This window comes from Suncus etruscus, chromosome 1, assembly GCF_024139225.1.
Source record: "Suncus etruscus isolate mSunEtr1 chromosome 1, mSunEtr1.pri.cur, whole genome shotgun sequence".
Lineage (NCBI taxonomy): Eukaryota > Metazoa > Chordata > Mammalia > Eulipotyphla > Soricidae > Suncus > Suncus etruscus.
Window position 1 is genome coordinate 189831713 of NC_064848.1, and position 26142 is coordinate 189857854.

A 26142-nucleotide genomic window follows, 5' to 3' on the forward strand; every position below is an offset into this window, starting at 1 on the left:
CAAGGTCAGGGGACTAGCTTGGCCTTCGAGGCATATGCGTTTTCTTTAAGCATTATAAAGCGACTTAACTTGGCTAACAAGCTCTGAGCAGACTTGATCTCCCCAAGTGTGCCAGGTTGCAAGACAGGGCGGCAGAGTGCTCCCTTTTCACCAGCCAAGTTGTGTCTTTGGCTACACCCAGTTTGCAGGCTGGAGGGTGCTATCCAAGTGGCCAGTGTGGCAGGGCTGGGTTAGAGGAATGCGTACAGCTCTGCGACACCGGACGGACTTCAACAGAGACCCTACAGGGCAGGCCCCCAAACCGCTACAGGACCTGCTAGGAAACGGTCCCCAGGCTTCTAGGCCTAGCACCTTCCCAGCGTACTCGCGCTGCCGGCCCGCCTCCTTGGCCGCGCTGCGCGTGCGCGGCCTCCGCCTCACCCTGGCCTCCGATTGGCGGCCCCGGGTCACGTGGGCAGACATCGCCTCTTCCCGGCGGGGGGGCCCCGACCCCCGGCCTCCGGCTCGCTTCCGGTCTGGTGGGTCGGAGGGAGATGACGGAGCCGGGCGCCTCGCCGGAGGACCCCTGGGTCAAGGCAAGCCCCGGGGGCGCGCACGCCTGCGAGGGGAGGTCGGGTCGGGCTCGTGCACGTAGGGGGTCCGGAAGACGAGGGGATGCCTGGCAACCCCCGCAGTCCCCCCCGCCCCCCGGGCCCCGGGGCTGCGGAGAAGACAGCTCTTCCCCCGCCGGTGCCAAGGTGGGGAGACAACTGACCGAGGCACGTGTGAGCGACGGGAGGGAGGACGGGGTTGGGGGCCGGGGAGGTTGGGGAACGGGGGTTCTGGCGCTCCCGCGGCCTGGTCCAGCCTTGCAAGGCTCTGGAGCAAAGCTCCTGGACCCACCCTAGCTAGTGTGATCGTGTGCCTGGATCTTAGTCGCCTGGGCACCCCAGGTGTGTTTGATTGGGGGGTGCAATTGGAGGCTTGTGATTTGGGGTGTGGGTGATGGGGAGTATTTAATTTGGGGTGTCATTGGTTGGGGATGTAGGTCACTGGGGGCTTTGTGTGATTGGGGAGTGGATGATGGGGTGTTACTGAGAGCACACCCGTGTTGATTGGGGGTGTACGTATACCTGTGGGGGTGCGTGTGTGGGCATGTCACTGAGTGAGCCGACTCCTTAAGGAGGCGGGGTTCTGACATGCCTCTCCCGTGCTTGGTGCTGCAGGTAGAGTACGCCTATAGTGACAACAGCCTGGACCCCGGTGAGTGCCTCCTTGCGTTCTCAGCTCTTGAGGGACATCCCCAGTTCAGCTCTGTGGTTTGAGAGGTCCTGTGAGACTCACCTGAGCTGTCCCACTGCTCAGAGATTTGTTCCTGGTCTGAGAGGGAGTGGGGCGGGAGTGACACAATTCCCTCTGCTCTGGAGCATTACCCCTTTCACAACCAGATGTCTTTTGAATCAGAGGATATTGTTGCAGAGTGGAGGAGCAGTATACACTAAGGATGGGGCATTGTGATGGGCATGACAATAACTGGGTCCCCAGTCTAACTGGCTTTTGGTTTTTGTTTGTTTGGGGGCCACATCATGTGATGCTCAGGGATTACTCCTGGTGGGACTGGGAGGACCATATGGGTTTAACCAGAGATTGAACCTGGCTTGGCCACATGCAAGGGAAGTGCCCTGCCTGCTCTGCTTTCTGGTCATATGATTGGCTTTGAGGGTGGAAGAAGATATCACATATCAGCATTAGGAAACCACCGTACCCACAGATATTTGGGGCCTAACAGGATCTTAGCCCCTACCCTTAGTGATCTGGACCTCTCTTTTCCAGGGCTTTTTGTAGAAAGCTCTCGCAAAGGGAGCTTAGTGTCCAGAGCTAATAGCATCGGTTCCACCAGTGCCTCTTCTGTCCCCAACACAGGTAGGCAGCAACATCTACCCCCCCGGGGGGGGGCGGGGGAGGAACACATTATCTTAGTGTCTTTCCTAAAGCAGAAGCTCCATTCATCCATGCCATGATCATCACCCTAGTGCTAGATGTAGGGGCTCACCATCTTCCACCTCTAAGGTTTTAGGTTCTTATGTGCATCTGCAAAGTCTGAGCACCAAATTCTTCCACATGGGGAAAGAGTGGGCTAGCTGGACTCCACCGGCAGGCCCCAGCATGACCTCTGCCTGCCCCCCACTCTGAATACAGATGATGAGGATAGTGATTACCACCAGGAGTCCTACAAAGAGTCGTACAATGACCGCCGGCGTCGTGCCCACACTCAGGCTGAGCAGAAGAGGAGGGATGCAATCAAGGTGATTGGCCAGGCCTTTAAAATGATCTTCCTAAGCCCCAGGCCCTTCAGACTGACCCCAGCAGCCTTGGACAGGACCAGATGTCCCCCTTCTTCCAGACTCCTACCCCTTTGGGTGTGAGCGTGGAGCTTAGTGTTAGGGAAAAAGGTTTGTGTCTGTTTTCCTTCACCCCTCAGATAAAGTCTCCCTGTCCCCCACTACTTCCACAGAGAGGCTATGATGATCTGCAGACCATCGTGCCTACCTGCCAGCAGCAAGACTTCTCTATTGGCTCCCAGAAACTCAGCAAAGCCATTGTGCTACAAAAGAGTATGACCAGGGAGTACCCTGCAGAGGGTGGGCATTGGGGCTTCTCAGGTTCATTTATCACCTGTTGGGTGCCAGTGTTGTAGTGGGAGAAGGGACCAAAACCAGTCTTGTTCCTCTGCTGAGACTCTGTCTACCACAGCCATCGACTATATCCAGTTTCTGCACAAAGAGAAGAAAAAGCAGGAGGAGGAAGTGTCCACACTACGCAAGGACGTCATGGCCCTGAAGATCATGAAAGTGTAAGGGCATCTGCCCAGTGAATGGAGGATCTGGACTCCTGGGGTGGGACTCAGGCATAAGTTCATGCCTTTCCTAGCTCATGGGCTGCATCAGGTAATAGAGTACAGGTGAGAACTCCTCCTTCCAGTGACCCCTTATAAATAGGCTCTAGTCTTTCCCCCAAACTCTTACACAGGGCAGGCATGGAAATGCCAGTAGGACTAGTGGAGAAGAGCTAGCAGCTGTATCTTAGCTGGTGCTAGACATTGCAAAACTCAGGGAATTCCCATTCTGAGGTAGTAAAGGTAACCCGATTTTTCTTCCTGGCTCCCAGAGCTGTTGCAGCATCTTAGCCTCAGCCTGCTCCTTTTCAGGAACTATGAACAGATTGTGAAGGCGCACCAGGACAACCCCCATGACGGGGAAGACCAGGTTTCTGACCAGGTCAAGTTCAACGTCTTTCAAGGCATCATGGACTCCTTGTTCCAGTCCTTCAATGCTTCCATCTCTGTGGCCAGTTTCCAGGAGTTGTCGGCCTGTGTCTTCAGCTGGATTGAGGAACACTGTAAGCCTCAGGTATGGGCCTTTCCTCAGCTCCAGGCCAGTGGTCTTCATCATGCAGAGAAGCAATGACAGCTTTCAGTATTCCTATCTTTGCTTTTTCCCCTGTAGGGTTTCTTTATTTTTTTGTTTGGGGGCCACACCCAGCAGTGCTCAGGGGTTCCTCTTGGCGCACTGGATTCAGAAATCTCTCCTGGCAGGCTCAAGGGACAATATGGAATGCCAGGGATCTAACTGGAATCAATCCGGGGTTGGCCACGTGCAAGGTGATCACGCTACCACTATATTATCATTCCGCCCCTTCCCTGTAGGGTTTCATTTGGCAGATCTAATTGAGACTCATTCCTGCAGAGCCTGGCTGTCAGCCTCTGCATAGCTTGAATTAGGGCTGCCTCAAGAATCAGTCCATCATTTGCAGCATTATCTGGGTTTGGGGAAGATTTGTGCCTTCTCCCCCAACCAGTTGAAGTATTCCCTAAGTTGCTATTACTATATTTGTAAGGGGTATTGTGTTAGAATTAATTATTACACCGTCTTTTTGCCCTTTTTTGGAGGGGAGAAGGGCAGGGGGTTTGGGTCACATCAGGCAGTACTCAGGGATTACTTGTGGCTGCACAATCAGGAATCAATACTGGTAGTGCTTAGGGAACTATGTGAGATGCCAGGGATTAAACCTCAGTCAACTGTGTGCAAGGCAAGCTCCCAACCTGCTGCTTTATAGTCCAGCCTCCTTTTACTGTTTTAAAGAACATACCAGGTTGCATGATTTGCTTCTGCATAGATATGTCTGGAGAACATCATGCTGAGTGAAGTTGACTAGACAGAGAGGGATAACACAGTATGATCTCGCATTATATATGGAGGTCTGCATGCTTTTTTCTGAGGCTTGTGATTATCCAAGATTCTGGTTTTTTAATTACACCCAGTCATTTCAAAATAAACCAGATAATCAAAGTTTTTTTTAATTTTGGCCATATTTAGTGATGTTTAGAGGACCATGAAGGAATCTAGTGCTCCCACATGCACAAAACATGCCCTCTACTTGCCTTTTGAGGCAGCTCCCCAGCCTCTTTACTGTGTTTTAGTTTGGGTTTGGATTTCGCCATACCTAGCGACGCTCAGGGGCTACTCCTGGCATTTTGGCGTTACTGCTGGTGGGCTCAGGGAACCATATGGGATACTGGGAACCGAACCCAGGTACACTGTATGCAAGGATCTCCCACTGTTCCATTGTCCAACCCCCTTTAAAGAGAGAATGGATTGCATGATTTGCTGTTGCAGAGATAAGTCTGGAAAGTATAATGCCGAGTGAAGTCGGTCAGATAGAGAATGCCTTTTTTTTTGAGGGGGGGGGGAAATTGGGTCACAGCCGGCAGCGCTCAGGGGTTACTCCTGGCTCTATGCTCAGAAATCGCCCCCTGGCAGGCACGGGGGACCATATGGGATGCTGGGATTCGAACCACCGTCCTTCTGCATGAAAGGCAAACACCTTACGTCCGGAGAATGCTTTTTCAAAATGACCAAAGGCAAAAGAACTGGAGACTTGGGGCTGGAGATTGCCTTGCATGCAGCCAATTTAGGATGGATGGTGGTGAGTGCCGCAGGGTCACACACGCACACCACACACATACGTCTGGGCAGCCACTTGATGAACTGACTTGAGTGGGGTCTTTCTGCTGCCCCTGCAGACCCTCCGGGAGATCGTGATTGGCGTCCTGCACCAGTTAAAGAACCAGCTCTACTGACCAGTTCTTGAACCTGCTCATCAGCTAACAAGAGGCCTGTGAGTCTCCCACTTTGTCTCAAAGCTGCCGGGCTTAAGAGATTGGACTGCAGCACTGCACCCCAGCAAGCTGGTGTTTCCCTGTGATTAATTCTTAGCCTCACCTTGAGAGGCTGGGGGTGTTTGTGAAAGCTTCTGATTAATTTATTATATTGACCATAAATCTCAAACCTACTTAGTATTCCCTCTTTTGGGAGGGGAGTCTGCCCTGGGTACTCCAGAGCTCCAGGTCTCTCCCCTTTTTCTAAGTCTCAGATATCGGGGATGACCCACACATATTTGGGAATTACTGCTTGCCTGTTGGAGTCTCTGGGGTAACACCTGGAGAGGAAAGGAGAGGGAATTCAGCCTAGCTGGACAGACATCTGCCTCTTTCTGGGGCTAGTCAGCCTGGGTGGGGGCCAAGTTCCCGCCCTCTAACCCCCAGTGCTGCCTCTTGCTCTAGGCAGGAGCAGAGCGATCTCCTCAGGCAGTAGCATGCATGACAAGGTCAAATGACACACATTGGCATATTACAACCTTTTTATTTTTCTACACACTAACAATTTGCTAAAGTTACAATTCTGGAAAATTAACAACCACAAAACCACTCTACAGGCTCTGGAGTAGAAGGGCTGGGGGGCGTAGAGCACCAAGGTGTCCTGGCAGTCTTAGGGCTCCCACTTAGAGAATAGTCTCAACCTTGTCTCCCTCAAGCCCCTTTTTGTTGGCCAAGGTTTGCTATCTGGGAAGTTTCATTATCCAGAGGAAATTAAATATTTTTATATCAAATTATATTACAATAAATATTGCTAAATGTTTTTTCCTTTAGCATTGTTCCAAGTATGTGTTAAGATCAAGCGACTGAATGGGGCCAGAGCAATAGCACAGTGGGTAGGGTGTTTATCTTGCACAGAGCCAACTTGGATACTCCTGATATCTCCTGCGGGTCCGAGCACTACCAGGAGAAATTCCTGAGCATCAATGGGTGTGGTCCAAACAAATAAACAAGCAAAACAACTAAAGTGTGAATGAGGAAGAGTATGGGACCTTCCGCTTGTGCCTTAGGCTCTCTTCCTCCACCCCGCACTCTGTTTTGTCTTTCCCATCTTCTCCACTCATAGAACACAGCAGCAACAAAGCCTGCATAAACACAAGTGTCCATCCCCCAGGCCGGCCAGAGGCCCCACTCAGGGATCTGGGAGCTTGACATTGTGATCTTCATCTGTCTCTATCCCAACTTCCTCCTGCAAGGGTGCAGACAAGCCAATGAGGTCTGTGGATATAGGCCACAGGGAAGCAAAGAGGGGAGAGAGAAGTACTTACGAAGAACTGCTTTTTGCTCTTGGGGTAGCCTTCCAGGATTGCGTCAAAGAGTTCTGTCGCCTGGCAAGAAACAACTCCTTTCAGATGGACAACCCCTTTTCTCAGTGAAGCCTGAAACCCAGGCTGGTCTTTTTTTTTTTTTTTTTTTTTTTAAATAAAGGTCAATTGAAGGGATTGAGGAGATAGTTCATCAGATTGAACACAAGCAATGCCCCCAAGACTCACCAGGAGGAGAGAGGAGGGAGGAAGGGAGGGAAGGAGGGAGGGAGGGAGGGAGGGAGGGAAGGAAGGAAGGAAGGAAGGAAGGAAGGAAGGAAGGAAGGAAGGAAGGAAGGAAGGAAGGAAGGAAGGAAGGAAGGAAGGAAGGAAGGAAGGAGAGAGAGAGGGGAGAGAGAGAGAGAGAGAGAGAGGAGAGAACACAGAGGAGGGAGAGGCTGGTCTTTTATTGAGGGAAGAAGGCACTTTTATTTTGGGGCCACACCCAGTTCTACACTCAGAAATTGCTCCTGGCAGATTGTGGATCATATGGAATGGCAAGGATCAAATCCCAGTTGGCTGTGTTCAAGGCAAATATCCCACCCTCTGCTATCACTCCGGCCCTCTCCCAGCTGATCTTGAAGCCCCAATGAACTTACCATCCGCTTCCGCCTCCTCCACTCCTTGCTGTACTTCTGCCTATCTCTGTACACCTGGAGCAGAAACAGCCCCTGAGCCCATAGCCTGCACCTCACTCCGTTTCTGCACTGTGTCTGCCTCCCTCTCCCTCAGCTCACCCGCTCCTTTTCTTCGGGAGTCACGTGGTTGGTGGCTGCTTTGATGTTCTGAAGTCTCTTGGTGTAGTCAGCACATTCCTTCTTTAACTCCTGGATCTCTCTCTGCATCTCTGGCGTGGTCAGGACACTCGTGAGCTCCTTCAGCTCTGAAACCACATCTGGAGTTCGCTTGCTACCTTTGAGGAAGGGCTTCTCTCCCCATCCGTGTGCATAGGGAAGAGAACAGCCTCTACCCTGCTCCAAAGTGGCCCATTTTGGGATCCGCAAAGGACAATGGCTTAACTAGTAGGATGTGTTCTAGATTTCCTTCCTTGCAAACAGAAGTGGTAATGCTGACGGTCACGAAAGGGAAAGGACCAGAAGGGGCAACACCTTTAGAGCAGTGCCTGTGGCACCCAGCAGAGATTTTTTTCTTCTTCTTCTTTTTTTGGTTTTTGGGCCACAGCCAGTGACTCCGTGGTCACCCCTGGCTATGCGCTCAGAAATTGTTCCTGGCTTGGAGGACCATCTGGGACACCGGGGGATAGAATCGCGGTCTATCCTAGGTTAGCACGTGCAAGGCAGACGCCCTAATGCTTGCGCCACCACTCCAGCCCCCAGCAGATATTTTTTTGAGGGGAGGGGAACCTGATAGTTTTTATTGAAATTTATTTAGAAAGACTTGAGGATAGATGAACAATAAAGTGTGTGTTTAGGAGAACACAGGCTCCTACAGAGTGGAAATAAGTGAAGACGCTTAGGATGCGAGTGGGTCAGAGAGATAGTACAGCAGGTATGGTGCTTGCCTTGCAAGCCTGGATTGCCTATCCAGTCTGGAATTGACCCCTAGCACCCCAAATGGTCCCCTGAGCCAGGCAGGAGTGATCCCTGAGTGCAGAACCAAGAATAAGTCCTGAACACTACCAGATACTGTGCAAATACAGACATGCAAGTGAAATGCATGTTTAAGGGAAAACACAGGTGTGAAGAACAAGCTCAGCAAAGGGATCTTTGCTGCAAAAAGACAAAATTGCAATCAGCAAACCATTCACTTAGTGGCTCCTGGCCTGCAGGTTAACCCCAACATTATGGGCCCTTCGCCATCTTGCCCGGTCCTACCAGCCTCCATGTGGCGGCAACTCTGCTGCAAGCTCTGCAACTTGGCAGTGAGGTCCACGATTTTGGTGTCCAGGCCTTGAAGGTCGGCATCACTCACTGTGTCAAATTGTTCCTGCCGAAGACGAGAGGAAATACTGAGAAATCTGAGAAGTCATCCAGTTTAGTACTAGCCCCCATCAAAGGGTATAATAGGACCAGAGAGGGTTTTAGTGTAGTACAGGGCTTAGGGGCTTATCTTGCACATGGCTTATCCTGGTTATCACTGAGCAATTGAAAATTTTTAAAAGGGGTTGGAGAAAGAACAGGAATTAAGGTACCACCTCAGTTTGATTCCATGGCTCCACATATGGTTCACTACCCTATACGGATTGAACCCTGAGCATTCCTGGGTACAGCCACAATAAGAAGCACGTGATGCACATGTCTGTAACAGCAACACAAGGGATGTGTATGTATATAGAAGGAAAGCCAAAACCTGAAGTGGGGCCACAAAGGGCTTCCAAGTGAAGAATATGGTGAGTGGGACCTCAGCTGTCAGGCCCCAGCAGACATCTGAGGGCTGCCACACACCCATGCTACCTAACTTTTGGTTTCCTTACTAAAGGACAGTGTTGGGACTCAAAGGGTCTTGTAACATTTTTTTTTTTTTTTTTTTTGGTTTTTGGGTCACACCCGGCAGCGCTCGGGTTACTTCTGGCTCTAGGCTCAGAAATCACTCCTGGCAGGCTCGGGGGACCATATGAGATGCCGGGATTCGAACCACCGTCCTTCTGCATGCAAGGCAAATGCCTTACCTCCATGTCATCTCTCCGGCCCCGACCTTGTAACTTTTGCTGGAGTTAGGCCCAGAAGATGTGAGTGCTAGCTGAGCAATTGAGGCTCTACTTTTAAGCAAAGTGAATCTTTAGAGCAGGAGTCACAATCTGCAGCTTATAAACCAAACACAACCAACTACATTTCTGGGGCAAACTTAACGGCATTATTTTGGGGCTAACTTGGTGAGGTCTGGCAGTTCAATTCTAGAGCCACAGATTCCCTGGAATCAACCCCAGTTGGAGTAAGCTAGACATGTAACCTAACCTTTGTACTTACCCAAGCTCCTGATTACATATTTGCTTTTTTTTTTTTTTTTTTGGTCACCCTGCAGAGTTTAGGACTTACTCCTGACTCTGTGGTCAGGAATCATTCCTGTCAGGCTCAGGACACAATATGGGATGCCGGGGTTTATTTTTATTTATTTTTTGTAGTTTGGGCCACACCCGGTGACACTCAGGGGTTACTCCTGGCTATGTGCTCAGAAAAGGCTCCTGGCTTGGGGGACCATATGGGACGCAGAGGATCAAACCGCAGTCTGTCCAAGGATAGCATGGGCAAGGCAGACACCTTACGTCTTGCACCATCACTTCAAGATGCCGGGGTTTTAAACTCAAGTCCACTACATGCAAGGCAAGTGCCCTATCCACTATCCAGAGCCCTCAAGTTTTTTTAAACAGAGGGCCAGTTCACTGTCCTGCAGACCCTTAGAGGGCTGGAATGATAGCACATAGCACAGCAGTAGGGCATTTGCCTTGCACACTGCGAACCCGGGACAAACCTGAGTTCAATCCCTGGCATCCCATATGGTCTCTCATGCATGCAGGAGTAACCCCTGAGAGCCACAGGGTGTGACCCCAAAACTAAACCCCCTCTTTCCAAAAAAAAAAGAAATACAACTATGAATAATAGTTTGAAGACCCTTGCCTGAGACTGAAACAACAGAGAGGAGGGGAGTTGGAGAGTGTGGCCGCACATTCCACACTTGTGAACTGTGGGCCACGATGAGAAGGCTGCTAAGCAGGACAGGCAGCAGAGGCTAAAAAAATCTCAGCAGGCCAAATGAATGTTCTCAGCGGACCAAAACTGGAGAACCCCTGCATTATACTATGGCTCAGTACCTGAGTCACACATTTTTGAAAACAAAAATGAGCACAGGCATGACATTCTTTTCTGTAACTGCTTTTGCTCAACAAGGAGGAAAAACAATGATGAGATATTCAGCTGCAATAAGAGAACTCTGAGCCTGCAGAGGCTTTTATTAACCACTCCTGCTTACCTCTCTTTCAGTTCTTCCAATAGAACGGGAGCATAAAAACAGGCCCCGACAGTGACTAGGTTCAGCTACTAGCACCCAAGTGGTGTGAGCAGGAGACACAGATTAGTGTATGTTAGTGCATGCGTGTATGTTTGTGGGATGGGGAAAACGACAGATGGAAGACAGAAGAAAAAAAAAAGAGATCAATAGTGGGGTGCAGAGTGGGTCTAATCAAATAATCATGAGAGCACAGGAGTAGAGCACTTCTGCATGAGGGTCACTCCAGCCCCATCTGTGGCACCACACTGCACCCCTCTGCCCTCAAATTACCATACACTGCCACCCACGGAACCCCACCAACCGCACCCCTCGCCCCCAAATAGACTGCAGACTGCAAAAGTGCCTGCAAGCAGAAAAGAACCACAGGTGGCAACCATGCAGAATCCTTCAGCCACCCCAATTCGAGTCCAAAAAAAACCTCCCAGGGTGCGGGTGCCCGGGTCCCTGGAGCTGCGTGGGTGTCGGGGTGTCCCTCCCCTCACCTGGTCGGCGAAGTAGATCTTCTGCTTGCCGAACGCCTTCTCGCGGAGCCGGCCTTGCCGCGCCAGCTGCTCCAGCGCCTTGGTCACCGCCTGCAGGGGGGCCGGGGCCGGGGCTCAGGGGTTCGGGACCCCAGGCTGGAACAAGAGGGGTCCCCCCACGACCCCCAGGGCCCAGGCGCGGGTCCTCACCGCCTTGCCCAGGCCGTGATCCCGCTGCAGGTTCCCGAACACGTCCTGGGCGCTGTAGGGTCGGTTCTGCTCCTGCAGGTACCTCAGGAGGATCTCGGGGGCTACGGAGAGAGGCGACAGGCGGGATAGGGGGGTGCCGACCCCCTCACTCCCCCCCCCGTCCCGTATCGCCCCACGCCCATGCCCCCCGTTACCTCCCGCCGCAGCCTCAGCCCGGCTCTTGCTCATGGCTTTTTCCCGCCGCCCAGCTCCGCAAAGCGGAAGTCGCCGTTGCCGTGGCGACGGCCGTTTCCGGCGGCGACCGCGCGCCGTGATTGGCTGGAGGGAAGGCGCGGCCCTTCCCGGCTTCCGTAGCCCCGCCCACCCACTCCACCTCCGGCCGGAGCTCGGCGGCAAGGTTGCCAGGCTTGGGGTCGTGCCGGCCTGGCTCCTCCTCGCCTCTCCCCGGGACGTGGACTCGGGAACCCCCACCTCGACCCGGTTCCAACAGCTTGCGAAAGCACCTGGAAGCAGTCCTGCCTGCCTGCCTACCCCATCTCCGCACACTGGGGGGCGCTCGGCACCTGCGATTGGAGGGTCAAGGACAGGCTGTGCCGTGCCGTGCCATTGGGGTGCTGCTAAGGCTCCACTCTTGTCCTGGCAGCACCTGACAGGTGCGTGACTCTCCTGCCCGCAGTAGCCAGTTGAACGAAGCCTGAAATAAGCCTTTCTAGTTTCTGAGGTCAGTGGAAGGCCGAGGAACAGATGTCCCTGCAGCTCCAACAGGCCAGACCAACAGCATGATGGTGCTTCTTAAAAGCATTCTGCTACCAAAAAAAAAAATCTCGCTAAGAGGAGCGCGATAGGACAACGGGTAGGATGTTTGCCAGGCACCCAGCATTCCTCAGCATCCCATATGGCCTCTCAGACCTGCCAGGAAGGATTCATTCATTCCTGAGCGCAGAGCCGGGAGTAATCACTGATGAGCATTGCTGGGTATAGCCCCCAAACCTAAAATAGTCTCAACCTCTTAGATAAGTGTTTATTACACACTGGGGACAACATAATTAAGAATTATAAAGTATCAGGGCCAGAGAGATAGCACTGTGGTTATGGTGCTTTCTTTGCATGCAGCCGACCAGAGTTTGATCCCCAGCATCGCCAAGAGTGATTCCTGAGGCAGAGCCAAGACTAACCCCTGAGCATCACCAGGTGTGACACATATCTCCCAAAAAAGTGAGTCCAAAGCCATAACACGGTAGTTTAGGTGTTGGCCTTGCATGTAGGTAGACCAGGATTCAATACTCCCCAATCCCTGCTAGCCATGAGTACCCCTGAGCACAGAGCCAGGAGTAAGCCCTAAGCACCGATGGGTGTGGCCCCCAAACAAATTAGCTCAGGCCAGATGCCAGCCAAGAGTGACAGCTGTGCTCATGTCTGGATTCTGGGAGGGGACCATTTTGGTCATCACAGCTGTCGCCTATTAACAGAGCGGAGAGTACACCACCAGACAACACCCATCTCTTGCAAGATTATTGTCATACAAGATTTATTCCCCAGCACCCACCCACCCCAATTCACAGTGGAGGACTGAGTAAATTCAGAGCAGGGTCCCCCAGGTACAAGAAACACCTTCCAAAAATCTTGCTCTCCTTACACCCCACCCACTTGCCAACTCCCAAGGCCTGAAGCTATGCTTCACTCACTCACTCACTCACACACACACACTCACTCATGCAAACACACAAGACCCTATTCCTTTCCCACACCTCCCATCTTCCACATCAGAGTTCACCTGTAGGACATCTGGGCTCTGAGGAGAAACGAGGTGCCCAAAGTCTGGGAGAACCCACCATTGGGGAGATGGCATTATATTTTTCACCAATAGGTAAATGATTATGAAACAGGCACCGAGCTCACCTTCCTTCTCACTGTTAACTGTTTTCCTCCCCTTGTCTTTACTGTGCCCATCAGCCCAGAGCAGACATGTTCGCACTCCCCCCAGCAGCACATAAAAACAGGCTCTAACATCCCTCACCCAGGTCTGGGATGTCGGGGGAATGGTCCCTGAGGATCAGCAAAAGGTTGATGCAGAGGGAAAAAGGAAAGAAGAGTTTGGCTTGATCTCTGACTAGGGAGACTAGACTGGCATAGGTTAGAACTATCATTTTTGGTCTTATGTCACACATGATTTTACTAGGGCAGTAAAATAGTTAGTTACTCTTTAGAGGGGTCTCAGCTGATTATAGACATTTTCTTGAACTGGGCTCATCTGTTAAGAAGCCCCTGCCAAGTTGGGGAGTTGAAAATAAAAGCATTAGGGAAGCTGAAAGGGAGTAAGAAAAGCTGGTGCAAGAAGAGCCGGTGGCTCCTGGGATGAATGCCACTGAGCTATTTGTAAAGTGCTACTTTTGACATTCCCCCATGGGATTATTGCTTCCCCAGAGGAGCAGGGAGAAAAACAGGAACACAGGGATGGGTGTGGTATTGCTTTGCTCATTGCTCAGGCTGACAGTCAAGTGGAACCAGGGGTTTAGCAGCACCAAAGATAACCAGGCAGGCCCGGACATTCAGGCGCCCACTCGCCTGCTCACCCCAAGGCCCACTCTGCATCGTGCTCACATTTCTTAAATTCACCAGCATCATTCTGGAGAGCTGGGTTAGGCCTCCAGAAATGAGGATGGCTGAGACAGAGGGAACAGACCTGCTGTGTAGACTCAAAGGCCAGATGTGCCTAGGGAATGAGAAAAATCAAACCAGGGCTGAGGAACATGACATGGAACTCTCAGCTGCTGCTCTCCTGGAGCTCTAGGGACACCATCCCAGGAGGAAGAAAGGAAAGGGCTTTCTAGCACGGAGGACCCCATGCACCCAGACCTAGACGCAAAGAGCAGCACCCCTCAAGGGGACCAATATGTACCCTACAGTTACCTTCCTGAGGGAAAGTGGCCTCCCCTGGGGCCTCATTCTCACTTCAGGGACTGAGTTCAGCATTCAGCAGTGGGGACCTCGGTGGGAACTGGCGAGAGTGTGTTCTCTCTGCAGGCCTCGAGGGCAGCCAGGCTGACCAGCAAACAAATGGAATTCAGGGGATGGGCCTGGACTCTCCCCTTGCCCTTCTTTATGTGGGATGGGGAGAAAAACAAACCCAAACCAATGACCCCCCCACAAAAGTCTCTGCTTCAGTGACTCCTGGAATTGGCAGGGTCCAGCTGATTCAGCTCCGACTGGTCCAGAAGTTCAAAATCGTCCCCCTCTGCATCAGTGTCCAGGTCTGAACTGGGGGACCGGAGGTAGCCTCTCGTTGCTCTCCGGGGAGGGGGGCCAGGTGGGTCTGGCTGGGAGGCCCCTGACAGGGCCAGCTGGATCATTCCCTGCGAGACCAGGCTGGCGAGATTGCTGGTGAGGTTGGATCCTGCAGGCAGGGCGGAAAGCAGGAGCTGTGGCAGTGCAGCCTCATCGTGGCTGGCAGGGGGCACCCGCAGTTCTTCAGGCCTGAGAGGGGGTTGGAACATGGGGCTGGGCATCCCAATGCTGGTGTCATCCTCATCATCCAGTCCCGTGGGATCCACGTTAATGGAAGGGAAGTCTGGAAGGTCTCTGGCAAAGGATTCCTCGCCATCACTGTGACCGTCTAGGTCTGGAAGAATAGAGAGGTGTCTGCCATTTGGCAATGGCCTGAGCTCCTGGACCCCAGCCTCGAGACTCAGGACCGTAAGCCGGACTGTTCCACCCCCAGTTTCCCAGAGCAAAGTGAAAATGTGCTGCAGGCCACCTCCCTCCAGTCACAGAATGCAGAGATGCTTCCCCACCGCCTCCCCATGAAGCAATCATGGAACTAATGGCTGCAGGACAGTAGAGGGCCATCTGGCAATCTCTTCCAAAGCTTTTCTGCCACCTGAGTTGTGGCTCAGATAACGAAGCAGCAGGAGAAATGGGCAGCCTCTCTACCCTGGAAACTGAGAGGCTACAACCAGAGCCCTGGTGAACTCCAGCATAAGGACCCCCCTCACCTTCCGAGCCTTCTGTGAGAGGCGTCTGGCCCCTAGACAGATTGAATGTGCCGTTGTCCGTACAGGAGGCCTCCGCATCTGAATGCTCAGAGTCAGTGATGGCCAATTCCCTGGCAACAGTAGAATCATCCAACTTAGGAAAGAAAAGACAGAAGTCACATCAAAATCTTTTTTGCCTTTTTTTGGGGGAGGGGTCACACCCAGCAGCACTCAGGGGTTACTCCTGGCTGTACACTCAGAAATTGATCCTGAAAGGCTCAAGTGGGGGACCATATGGGATGCTAGGATTTGAATCACCATCCTTCTGCATGCAAGGCAAATGCCCTACCTCCACTGTATCTATCTGGCCCCACATCATAATCTTGACCCCTTTTAGGCTAGACCTTCAAGAAAAACATGGTCAACTCTTTTTTTTTCGTTTGTTGTTTTTTTGGGTCACACCTGGCAGCGCTCAGGGGTTACTCCTGGCTCTGAGTTCAGAAATTGTTCCTGGCAGGCATGGTGGATCATATGGGATGCCAGGATTCAAACTATTGTCCGTCCTGGATTGGCTGCCTGCAAGCAAATGCCATACCATTGTGCTATCTCTCTGGCTCCTGAGTCAACTTTATTTTGAGGGCTATGGGGGTCACACCTGGCAGCACTCAAGGCTGACTCTGGCTCTGTGCTCAGGGATAACTCCTGGTAGGACTCTAAGGATCAAACCTGAGATAGCTACATGCAAAGCAAGTATCCTAACTACTATCACTCTAGTCGCACAGTCAAATCTTTTTTTGTTTTTGTTTTTGTTTTTGGGTCACACCTGGCAGTGCTCAGGGGTTACTCCTGGTTCTATGCTCAGAAATCGCTTGTGGCAGGCTTGGGGAACCATATGGGATGCCGGGATTCGAACCACCATCCTTCAGTATCTAAGGCAAACGAATGCCTTACCACTGTGCTGTCTCTCTGCCCCCCCCCCCCCCCCCCCCGTCAACTCTTTTTTTTTTTTTTTTTTGGTTTTTCGGACCACACCCGTTTGATGCTCAGGGGTTATTCCTGGCTAAGCGCTCAGAAATTGCCCCGGGCTTGGGGGGACCGTATGGGATGCCGGGGGATCGAACCTCAGTCCTTCTTTGGCTAGTGCTTGCAAGGCCTTACCTCTAGCGCCAATTCGCCAGTCAACTCTTTTTTTTTTTTTTTTTTTTTTTTTTTTTGGTTTTTGGGCCACACCCGGCGGTGCTCAGGGGTTACTCCTGGCTGTCTGCTCAGAAATAGCTCCTGGCAGGCACGGGGGACCATATGGGACACCGGGATTCGAACCAACCACCTTTGGTCCTGGATCGGCTGTTTGCAAGGCAAATGCCGCTGTACTATCTCTCCGGGCCCAGTCAACTCTTAAGATTGATCTTATTCGTCAATCTAACTACAAGTAGGAAATCAGTCCTGGGAAATCAATCAGCTGTTTTATTGTTAGGGAAATAACTGATTCAGAAAATACTTTTTGGGGCCAGAGAGATACCACAGCAATAGGGCGGTTTGCCTTGCACACGGCCAACCCAGGACAGACCTGAGTTCGCTTCCCAGCATCCCATATGGTCCCCTGAGCCTGCAAGGAGTGATTTCTGAGTGCAGAGCCAAGAGTAATCCCTGAGCACCGCCGGGTGTGGTCCGAAAACAAAAACAAAAAAAAAAAAACTTTCACTGGGCCCGGAGAGATAGCACAGCAGCGTTTGCCTTCCAAGCAGCTGATCCAGGACCAAAGGTGGTTGGTTCGAATCCCGGTGTCCCATATGGTCCCCTGTGCCTGCCAGGAGCTATTTCTGAGCAGACAGCCAGGAGTAACCCCTGAGCACTGCCAGGTATGACCCAAAAACCAAAAACCAAAAAAAAAAAAAAAAACAAAAACTTTCACAGATGGCCAGACACACACAGTACCCAAGCTGAAGTGGAGGGGCTGTGTGGATGATGATCATGTCGGGACTGGGTGGGTGGCTCAAAGGACTGAAGAGACAGTACAGGGGTGAAGACAGGCATGAGGCCAACCCCGGTTTGATTCTAGCACCATGGATGGTCTCACAAGCACTGCCAGGATTAATACCTGGGCACAGAACAAGGATTAAGTACTGAGTACTGTGCATATGACCAAAAAAGGGATAGGACTGGATACACACACACAAAGAAAACCCTAATAAATTCCACAAGTTGTGCCATCATGGCAGACAGACACATATACACAACACACACATTAATAAATTCCAGAGGTTGTGCCAAGACGGTGGGAGTTTGGAGGGAGCATGAAAGAGGGTGTGAGGGCCCGGCGTTTGCCTTGCAAGCAGCCGATCCAGGACCAAAGGTGGTTGGTTCGAATCCCAGTGTCCCATATGGTCCCCTGTGCCTGCCAGGAGCTATTTCTGAGCAGACAGCCAGGAGTAACCCCTGAGCACTGCCGGGTGTGGCCCAAAAACCAAAGAAAAAAAAAGAAAGAGGGTGTGAGAATCTAAGAAGTTAGGGACACTAACTTCTCTCCTCACTGCTAGTGGGGCAGGGCAAAGAGGTTTGGAGGGCATATGTAGAGCCTGAAAGTCTGGGCACTGCCTCCTGTGAGATGCAGATGGAAGAGAGTGAGCGAGCCAGGGCCTCCTACCCATGATACCTGTGGACAGAAGGCAGCAAGCTCCTCCTCACTGTCACTGTGGTCATCTACAGCGCTTTCGGGGTGCAGAGCTCTGCGGCGTGCTGAACAGAGAGCAGAAATTCTTTGTGAACATGAAATTAAAATAAGGAAAAACAAAACATCTGAATGTGGCCCTGCGCCTCCATAACCATGAGCCAGAGCTGAGGAGTTAAGCCTCCCTTTCAGGCTAGTCAACTTTCCGAATCAGGGCAGACCAGTGTCAAAGTGGAAAATGGAAGTGTCATGAAGGAGACAAAGGAGCGTGTGGTTGATTGGGCAAAGCAGGCTCCTGAGAAAGTCTTCAGGTGGCCTGGAGAGGGCCCATGATCGTCATGTGTGGCAATGACATGCTTCTGGGGTGGCAGTTCTGATTCACCTTCGGCAAGCAGCTCTGTAGTGAGAAATTTTGCCTGGCTCCAGAGTAGCAAAGACCTCCCAGTGACCAACAATGAACTCAGTTTCCTGGATGGAAAAGGATCGAAATGGCACCTACAGTAAACACTGAATACCATACTGTGTGCTTGGGCACAAGGAAAGTGCTAACAAGAAAGCATGAAGCGGGGCCGGGCGGTGGCGCTAAAGGTAAGGTGCCTGCCTTGCCTGCACTAGCCTTGGATGGACCGCGGTTCAATCCCCCGGTGTCCCATATGGTCCCCCAAGCCAGGAGCAACTTCTTTTTTTTTTTTTTTTTTTTTTTGGTTTTTGGGCCACACCCGGTAACGCTCAGGGGTTACTCCTGGCTATGCGCTCAGAAGTTGCTCCTGGCTTGGGGGACCATATGGGACACCGGGGGATCGAACCGCGGTCCGTCCAAGGCTAGCGAAGGCAAGGCAGGCACCTTACCTTTAGCGCCACCGCCCGGCCCCAGGAGCAACTTCTGAGCACATAGCCATGAGTAACCCCTGAGCGTTACCGGGTGTGGCCCAAAAAAAAAAAAACCAAAAAAAAAAAAAAAAAAAAAAAAAAAAAAGAAAGCATGAAGCACAGTTTACACTAGGAACCTCTTCACTCTCTTGTTCACCTTGGGAGAACTTCTCATAGTCTTGCTTAAAATTGAAGAGCCTAATCTTCTACAAGTGGGAAAGTGTAAAGCCTACAGACATTTCCATGGAATAGAATGTTTTCTTTGCCCTACCGCGCCCCCCTCCCCCCACGACACACCATATACCAAACCTCCCTAATTTTGAGGACGACCCATGATGTCAGGCATAGACTTTTTCATAGACTGCCACGGAGGCCTCCTCTCAATACTCACATTGTCTCTCCCTCTGCCTGGCCATCATATAGCCACGCACACTGAAGTCCAGCCGCTGGAGAACTGGCTTCAGCCGGACATATGCTCGATCCCACAGCCGGTGGTACAGAGTGAGGGGCCACGTCATGACAATGACAACTGAGACAGGAAAAGAAAAACAGTGGCAAAATGGCGGAGGGGGTTGCAAGAAACACTAATATTGGTCACTATACAATCAGGTCCTGAGTACTTCGTATGGGATAACTCTGCTTCATTCTGCAGGTCAGATCTCCCTTACTACACGAAGGGGACCAGGGGGCCAAGTTTGGGAGACTGGTCCTTCTGCAGTCACCTACAGGCAGTTCTATTGACAGACCAAGGACAGAAACAACCAAGGCAGCCCTTGGTAACGACACTATTGAACCACTCAAGGAGCTTCTGGAGCATGATGTATAATCAAACTGCTCCAAGTAAGCTGAGTTCATGCCAGTACAAAAATGTGCTCCCTCCAAGGAAAACTACCATCCTAGAGGATGCCAACAGTTATCTCCACTTCATACATTACATTGATGTTAAAATTTCCATCCTGAAATAAGAACACAGTCCTGTACACCAATGACTTCTCAGCTTTTATACAACAGTGCATTTAAGTGGTGTAGATTGGCAGTTGAAAAATCATTGCTTTATAGGTTATACTGGTGGATTCTCATTCATTTCTTTGTTTGGTTTTTGGGTCACACCCGGCAGCGCTCAGGGGTTACTCCTGGCAGGCTTGGGGGACCATATGAGATGCCGGGATTCGAACCACCATCCTTCTGCATGCAAGGCAAACACCCTACCTCCATGCTATCTCCGTGGCCCCAGAAAAAAATGTTATTTTTATACACTTAAACTTGTCAAAAAATGGGACCGGGAAGGTGGCGCTAGAGGTAAGGTGTCTGCCTTGCAAGCGCTAGCGTGGGACGGACCGCGGTTCGATCCCCCGGTGTCCCATATGGTCCCCCCAAGCCAGGGGCAATTTCTGAGCACATAGCCAGGAGTAACCCCTGAGCGTCAAACGGGTGTGGCCCAAAAACCAAAAAAAAAAAAAAAAAAAAAAAAACTTGTCAAAAAAATATAAAAAGAGATCATAAAAATATAAAAGGAAGTCCTGTGCACCTTTGAGTGACCCAAGCACACAAATAGCTACATCCACAGCAATCCCCCACTGCTGTATATGGTCTCTTTAAAAAAAAAATTTAAATGGGCTCGAGCGACAGCGCAGGGGTAAGGCATTTGCTTTGCACATGGCTTTCAGGATAGACCTCAATTTGATCCCCAGCGTCCCATATGGTCCCCTAAGCCAGGAGCGATTTCTGAGCGCATAGCCAGGAGTAACCTGAGTGTCACCAAATATGGCCCAAAGATAAATCCTGTTGTGGTTTCCAGAGGGACCTTTATGGATCAAGTGATTCCCCACCACCACCAAAAAAAAAAAAAAAAAAGAAAAGAAAAAAGAAAAGAAAAGAAAAATTGGAGCTAGGGAAATGTCTCTCAAAGGGCTAAAGTACATGCCTGGCAAATGCTAGGCCCTGAGTTAGAACCCTGCCACCACTATAGGACTGCCCACAGATACACCCCATATCTCTGAGATGGTCTGGTGGGCCCTAGCATTACTGATTCCAAGCAACACTGTGTCCTTGGGCCAGAGCACTGAACTGTGAGACATACACAGCTAGGATAAGTACTGCCAAGAGTAGTCCCTGGACACCAAGACACTGCTTGGGAGGCACCTCCCAAAAAATTAAAAGAAAACATTAAAAGGTCATTTCTTGAGGCCTGAGCGATAGTACAGCGGTATGGTGTTTGCCTTGCACACAGCTAAACCCAGGACGGACCTGGGTTCGATCCCTGGTGTCCCATATGGTCCCCAAGCCAGGAGCGATTTCTGAGTGCATAGCCAGGAGCAAACCCTAAGCGTCACTGGGTATGGCCCAAAAACAAAAAGGTCATTTCTTGAATAATCCATATATGTCTTCTCCTCAGATCAAGAGCTTGGTGTGGCTGGAGGAGCGGTAAGTAAGGAAAGCTTATATATAATAATACTTACGCATTAAGTATGACAGCAGGAGCCCAGGGACATAGCGGCCCAAGACAGTCAAAAAGGTCAGTATCCCACAGCTCAGCAAGCAGAACTGGGGGAGTCAGGAAACAATATTAAATCTCTATCACATGGCAGAAGATAGGGTAGGAATGAAAGGTGGAGGTGGTGATTAATGTGGAGATATTAAGGATATAAGGGGTTTTGTGGGAGGTTTGTGTGTAGGGTTGGTGAGTGTGGTTTTGGTTTTTGGTCCACACCCAGCAGTGCTCAGGGCTCAGTCATGGCAGGCTCATGGGACCATATGAAAGGCTAAGGATTAAACTATCTCTCTGGACTCAGGATTTAAGAAATTCTTTAGGATCTATGAGCCAAGTACTTGGACATGTCAAAATGACAAATACAGCTCACTAATGTCACAATCCAAATTTGGAGCATAAAGATGTCTACTCTAGAGCTGGGGTGATAGTACAAAAGGTAGGGTGCTTGCCTTGCACATGGCCAACCTGGGTTCAATCCCTGGTACCCTATATAGTCAGTCCCTCAAGCTTGCTAGGCATGACTTCTCAACACAGTCAGGAATAAGCTCTGAGCACTTCCAAGTGTGGCCAATAAAATAAAATAAAAAATAAAGAAAAAGAAGGGGGGGTGGGGCCGGAGAGGTGGCGCTAGAGGTAAGGTGTCTGCCTTGCAAGCGCTAGCGTAGGACGAACCATGGTTCTATCCCCCGGCGTCCCATATGGTCCCCTCAAGCCAGGAGCAATTTCTGATCCCCTAGCCAGGTGTAAGCCAGGAGCAATTTCTGATCTCCTAGCCAGGTGTAACCCCTGAGCATCAAATGGGTGTGGCCCAAAAACCAAAAAAAAAAGAAAAAGAAAGAGAAAAAGAAGGGCATTTACTCCTATTCAAACTCCTTTTATGGGGCTGGAGCAATAGCACAGTGAGTTGGGCATTTGCCTTGCACAAGGCAAACCTGACTTTGACCTCAGCATGATCCCATATGGTCCCCCAAGTCTGCCAGGAGTAATTTCTGAGCATAGAACCAGGAGCAATCCAAATGCCACCAGGCATGACCCCAAAACAAAACAAACAAAAATACTCCTTTTATGTAGCTACCCACTTGATATACCTTCCAATGCTGGGAAATTAATTTAGCCACAAATTCTCTTGGAAGTGGAGATGTGTTTTTTTTAACCTAAGTATTAAGTTTTTAAAAACATAATAATCTACCATATTTTATCTGACACAGAATGTACATAGCAACTCTCTTCCTTGCAATAAGATGATCATTATAATGTAAGTGACAAATATGGGGCTAGAGCAATAGCACAGCAAGTAGGGCACTTGCCTTGCATGCAGCCAACACAGTTCAATCCCTGGCACCCCAAATGGTCTCTTGAGTCTGCAGGAACAATTTCTGAGCACAGAATCAGAAGTAACTCCTGAGTACTGCTGGGTGTGGCCCCAAAACAAACAAACAAAAAAAACCCTAAGTGGCAAATACCCCAAAGGATGTGTCACCAAGCTTTGTCTCAGATATTGTGGCTGGTCAGGAGCCCTCTCCTAAAGCTTCCTTTTGAAAGAGATTTGTAATAAAAGGGCTGTTTCACTTTAGCATACACTGAACTGAAAACCAGAAATGAAAGTGGAAAAAGGGAAGAGTCTTACCTTGCCTGGATTTTGCTTTTTGAAAAGCAGAAGATTCCTTATAAAGATGGCCCCACTGACCCAGACTTCAGCTATGTGGTGGCAGAGCTCGGGTACGCTGAGCAACCGAGGATGCACAAAACCCCAGCTAGGGAAAAGATAAGAGGAGGGTGTCAAGGAGATACACACACACACACACACACACACACACACACATTTTGCTGCAGGGAGCCCACTAGTCATCCTTTCCAAATATACAAAACACACTCTGCTATAGGCAGCCAAGCTTCCAGGCTTAAGAAGGGGCTGGGTGTGGCTAGTCCTGGGTGCTTTGGAGGTGAAGCCTGTCTTTCTTCTTGACTTACCAGGTTGAAACTTGAATTCAGAGGCTAGGAGGGCAAACTTGTTCTGACAACTCCACCCTGTGAGCAAGCAGCCTAATCCACATATATAATCGTGCCACTGGCTCCAAGATCCTCTGTACTTAGAAACACCTTCCCTGCATTCAAACCGCTGCAATCGACTGTGACTGCAATCAGGGGAGAAAGGAAAGCACTAGCTGAACAGCATTGCTGCTGAGGGAAGTGCCCCTCAGAGAGAAAACAAAAGCAACTCCACTATCAAGCACAGTAGAGAAATTTCTTCTATCAAATGGGGTGAATAAGTTGAGAGGTAAAAGTTCGAGCTAAGACACAAGAGAAATCCTTGGCCTGCTGATACTGATGAGAGGATTTTCTGACCAGGAACTTTAAATCACCAGAGATCACAGGAAACATTCAATAGCCTAGTAGATAAAATGGCCAGGAGAGCAAGGAAATTAGCTGCCTCTAAGTTTGCAAACTAAGACTGAATAACATATCTAACATCTGGTATATCAGGCTGTGGGACAGGAATGAGTATTTTTCTTTCTTCTTCTTCTTCTTCAGAAAATGGTCCTGTAACTCTCCAAACACATTAGCTATCTCACCATATTGCTGCTTGTTAAATAATATCGGTAACCATTTATTTGGCTCCTAGTTTGTAACTTTAGAGCATGGCATGATAACATGTCACTAAAATATTAGAATAAGAGCATCGGTTATGGCCGAAGCAATAGTACAGCAAGTAGGATGTCTGCCCTGCAACCAACCAGGGTTCAATTGCCAGCACCACATATGGTCCTCCAGGAAACCACAAAGATCCCTGAGAAACGCCTGAGCACCAAGGGTTGTGGTCCAAAAACTTCCACCCAAAAAACAAGGGAGGGGGTCAATCAGTGCAACAAAGGGGTCATCATTGGTTTTACCTCTAGACATACCTCTCATTGTCTAATGCGTTGTCAGGTCTTGGCACTACAATAGTAAAACAAACACAAGCATTAGTTGGAGAGAAAACTAAATAAGAAAAAAGACTGGGCTATTGTTTTGACAGTGAGAGTTTTACATGGTTTGGGGAAGAGTAAATAGTCAATAAAATGGAGACACCATGTTATGCTGCCAGAATTAGGGAGCTGCAGGCAAAGGATGACGGACTATGCCTGCTTGTTTCTCTGTGGAGAGGGAGGAGCCAAATGGACCATTTGAGCCTCCTCTAATTACTATCATCGAAAGTCAAGGTTAACATGAAAAATGGTCTATCCCATTCCGTCCAGTGTGTCTGGGCTGCTCACATACTACCAGCATATACCAGGCTACTGTAGCATGTTATTTTAACTGTCCCAACCCCAGGAACTGACCTATTTTCTTAAAATAAAGATCTATTAACGGGGCCGGGAAGGTGGCACTAGAGGTAAGGTGTCTGCCTTACAAGCGCTAGCCAAGGAACGGACCTCGGTTCGATCCCCCGGCGTCCTATATGGTCCCCCCAAGCCAGGGGCGATTTCTGAGCACATAGCCAGGAGTAACCCCTGAGCGTAAAATGGGTGTGGCCCAAAAAAACAAACAAACAAAAAAAAAGATCTATTAACTACAATGAATGGCATAAAACATCTTGTCACATTCACCAGCCACAAGATAGGGGATGAGGGCCAAAGTGATGGTTTGGGGGTTAGTCAGGTAATGCCTCTGGACCCCCCCCCCCTGCCACCACACCTGAGCACCATCAGGAGTGACCAAGCACAGAGTGAGTGTCTTCAGGTGTGGTGTACACGTCAATTTCTCTCTCCCACCAGAAATTGACAGGCAGGTAAAATACATGACAGCTTGAAATCTTTGCAAAATAGAATAGGAATATACAAAAAAGCTATATATTCTAATCTGAATAAACTGCCAACTTGACAAAATTAATACGCCCAAAACCTTTTAACAACTTTCCTCACTCTCACTCCTTATGCATGAAAGCTCCTGTTTGCTGCTGCAGATCTCTAACTATACTCTCCTTCTCCTACACTTCTAGGTTAAAATCTCAAAGCCTGCTGTTTTCAAGCCCATACATCATCTTCCTTTTTTTTTTTTCTTCCAAATATGGAAACCATAACCCAGTGGTATAATGGAGATTCCACAGCCAAAAGTATTGAGGATGCTAAGGGAGACATAAATGTGCTTCATTATGTGAGCCATATCCCTGGGCCCCTAGAGTGTCTAGCTTCTTCCCAGCTCTCCGAATCATCCATCACTTGCTTTGACTCCTCACAGAGATCCTGCCAGTCACCTTAAAAGGTCCTCCCTCTCTGTACTCTCTTTTCTCTTTTTTTTTTTGGTTTTTGGGCCACACCCGTTTGACGCTCAGGGGTTACTCCTGGCAATGTGCTCAGAAATCACCCCTGGCTTGGGGGGACCATATGGGACGCCGGGGGATCGAACCGCGGTCTGTTCCTTGGCTAGTGCTTGTAAGGCAGACACCTTACCTCTAGCGCCACCTTCCCGGCCCCTCTTTTCTCTTTCTATGTGTTCTGTATATCACCAAATTGATTTGTCATAGCATCTCGACAAAATTTTTTTAGAAATCTCCAATGACCACCGACAGTGTAGAGGATAAAATCTAAACGCCTAGGACTAACTTTAAGGCTGTATTATTTCTAACCCAATCCCCAACACAAGCTGTGCTTTATTCCTGGGATTTCTTTTAGTGACCTCTTCACTCACATGAAATGGGTTCACTTCTGCTCTGTAGCTTCTGGTTCCATTGGCTAATCACATTACTGAGGCCTCTAGAAACACACTTCTTTCCACCTATCCAAATCTGGGCTTTGTTCAAGGTTTGAGCTAGGGTCCAAATAAAGGACAAACCTACTGACCACATAAAGAATTTCAAGTTACATTACTGGTACTTCTTCCAAGTCATTTAACTTTTCTTATGTTTATTCTATCGAAAACCTTTAAAATAATGAACCATATCTTAGGGTACTTTTATGAGTCACAATATCTAGCTTGGTGCACTGCCAAGTAATTAAAAGGAATGTCTGGATACAGTATCTTTATACA

The 26142-nt window shown here is 49.8% G+C and overlaps 3 protein-coding genes across 6 annotated transcripts in view; 1 reads left to right on the forward strand and 2 right to left on the reverse strand.

The window, feature by feature from the left end:
- Positions 1 to 509: 509 nt before the first annotated feature.
- On the forward strand, positions 510 to 5331 carry MLX (MAX dimerization protein MLX). Of its 3 annotated transcripts, none has more exons than XM_049780830.1 (8): positions 510 to 737; positions 1206 to 1242; positions 1813 to 1902; positions 2179 to 2285; positions 2495 to 2594; positions 2734 to 2833; positions 3188 to 3389; positions 5063 to 5331. In XM_049780830.1, exons 1-8 carry the CDS (start codon positions 534 to 536, stop codon positions 5117 to 5119), a joined length of 897 nt encoding a protein of 298 aa, XP_049636787.1. In that variant the 5' UTR covers positions 510 to 533; the 3' UTR covers positions 5120 to 5331. The 3 variants fall into 3 exon arrangements, with proteins under 3 accessions (XP_049636787.1, XP_049636794.1, XP_049636802.1); XM_049780837.1 differs by having other exon boundaries at positions 510 to 575; XM_049780845.1 differs by lacking the exon at positions 1813 to 1902 and having other exon boundaries at positions 510 to 575.
- An 894-nt stretch (positions 5332 to 6225) lies between these two features.
- PSMC3IP (PSMC3 interacting protein) lies at positions 6226 to 11363 on the reverse strand. 2 transcript variants are annotated; one of them, XM_049781397.1, is made up of 8 exons: positions 11330 to 11363; positions 11136 to 11236; positions 10947 to 11036; positions 8334 to 8445; positions 7236 to 7345; positions 7098 to 7151; positions 6463 to 6522; positions 6226 to 6383 (listed from the first exon to the last, which is right to left on the reverse strand). In XM_049781397.1, exons 1-8 carry the CDS (start codon positions 11361 to 11363, stop codon positions 6327 to 6329), a joined length of 618 nt encoding a protein of 205 aa, XP_049637354.1. In that variant the 3' UTR covers positions 6226 to 6326. The 2 variants fall into 2 exon arrangements, with proteins under 2 accessions (XP_049637354.1, XP_049637353.1); XM_049781396.1 differs by having other exon boundaries at positions 7236 to 7381.
- Positions 11364 to 12876: 1513 nt separating this feature from the next.
- The window catches only part of RETREG3 (reticulophagy regulator family member 3), a 34581-nt gene continuing 21315 nt past the window's right edge, over positions 12877 to 26142 (reverse strand). Inside the window, exons 3-9 of the mRNA XM_049779730.1 lie at positions 24039 to 24072; positions 22763 to 22889; positions 21104 to 21188; positions 19036 to 19173; positions 17760 to 17842; positions 15128 to 15260; positions 12877 to 14754 (exon numbers count right to left, since the gene is read on the reverse strand). Of these exons, the coding sequence (XP_049635687.1) occupies positions 14297 to 14754; positions 15128 to 15260; positions 17760 to 17842; positions 19036 to 19173; positions 21104 to 21188; positions 22763 to 22889; positions 24039 to 24072 (1058 nt within the window). The 3' untranslated portion in view covers positions 12877 to 14296. The remainder of the gene's footprint in view (positions 14755 to 15127; positions 15261 to 17759; positions 17843 to 19035; positions 19174 to 21103; positions 21189 to 22762; positions 22890 to 24038; positions 24073 to 26142) is intronic.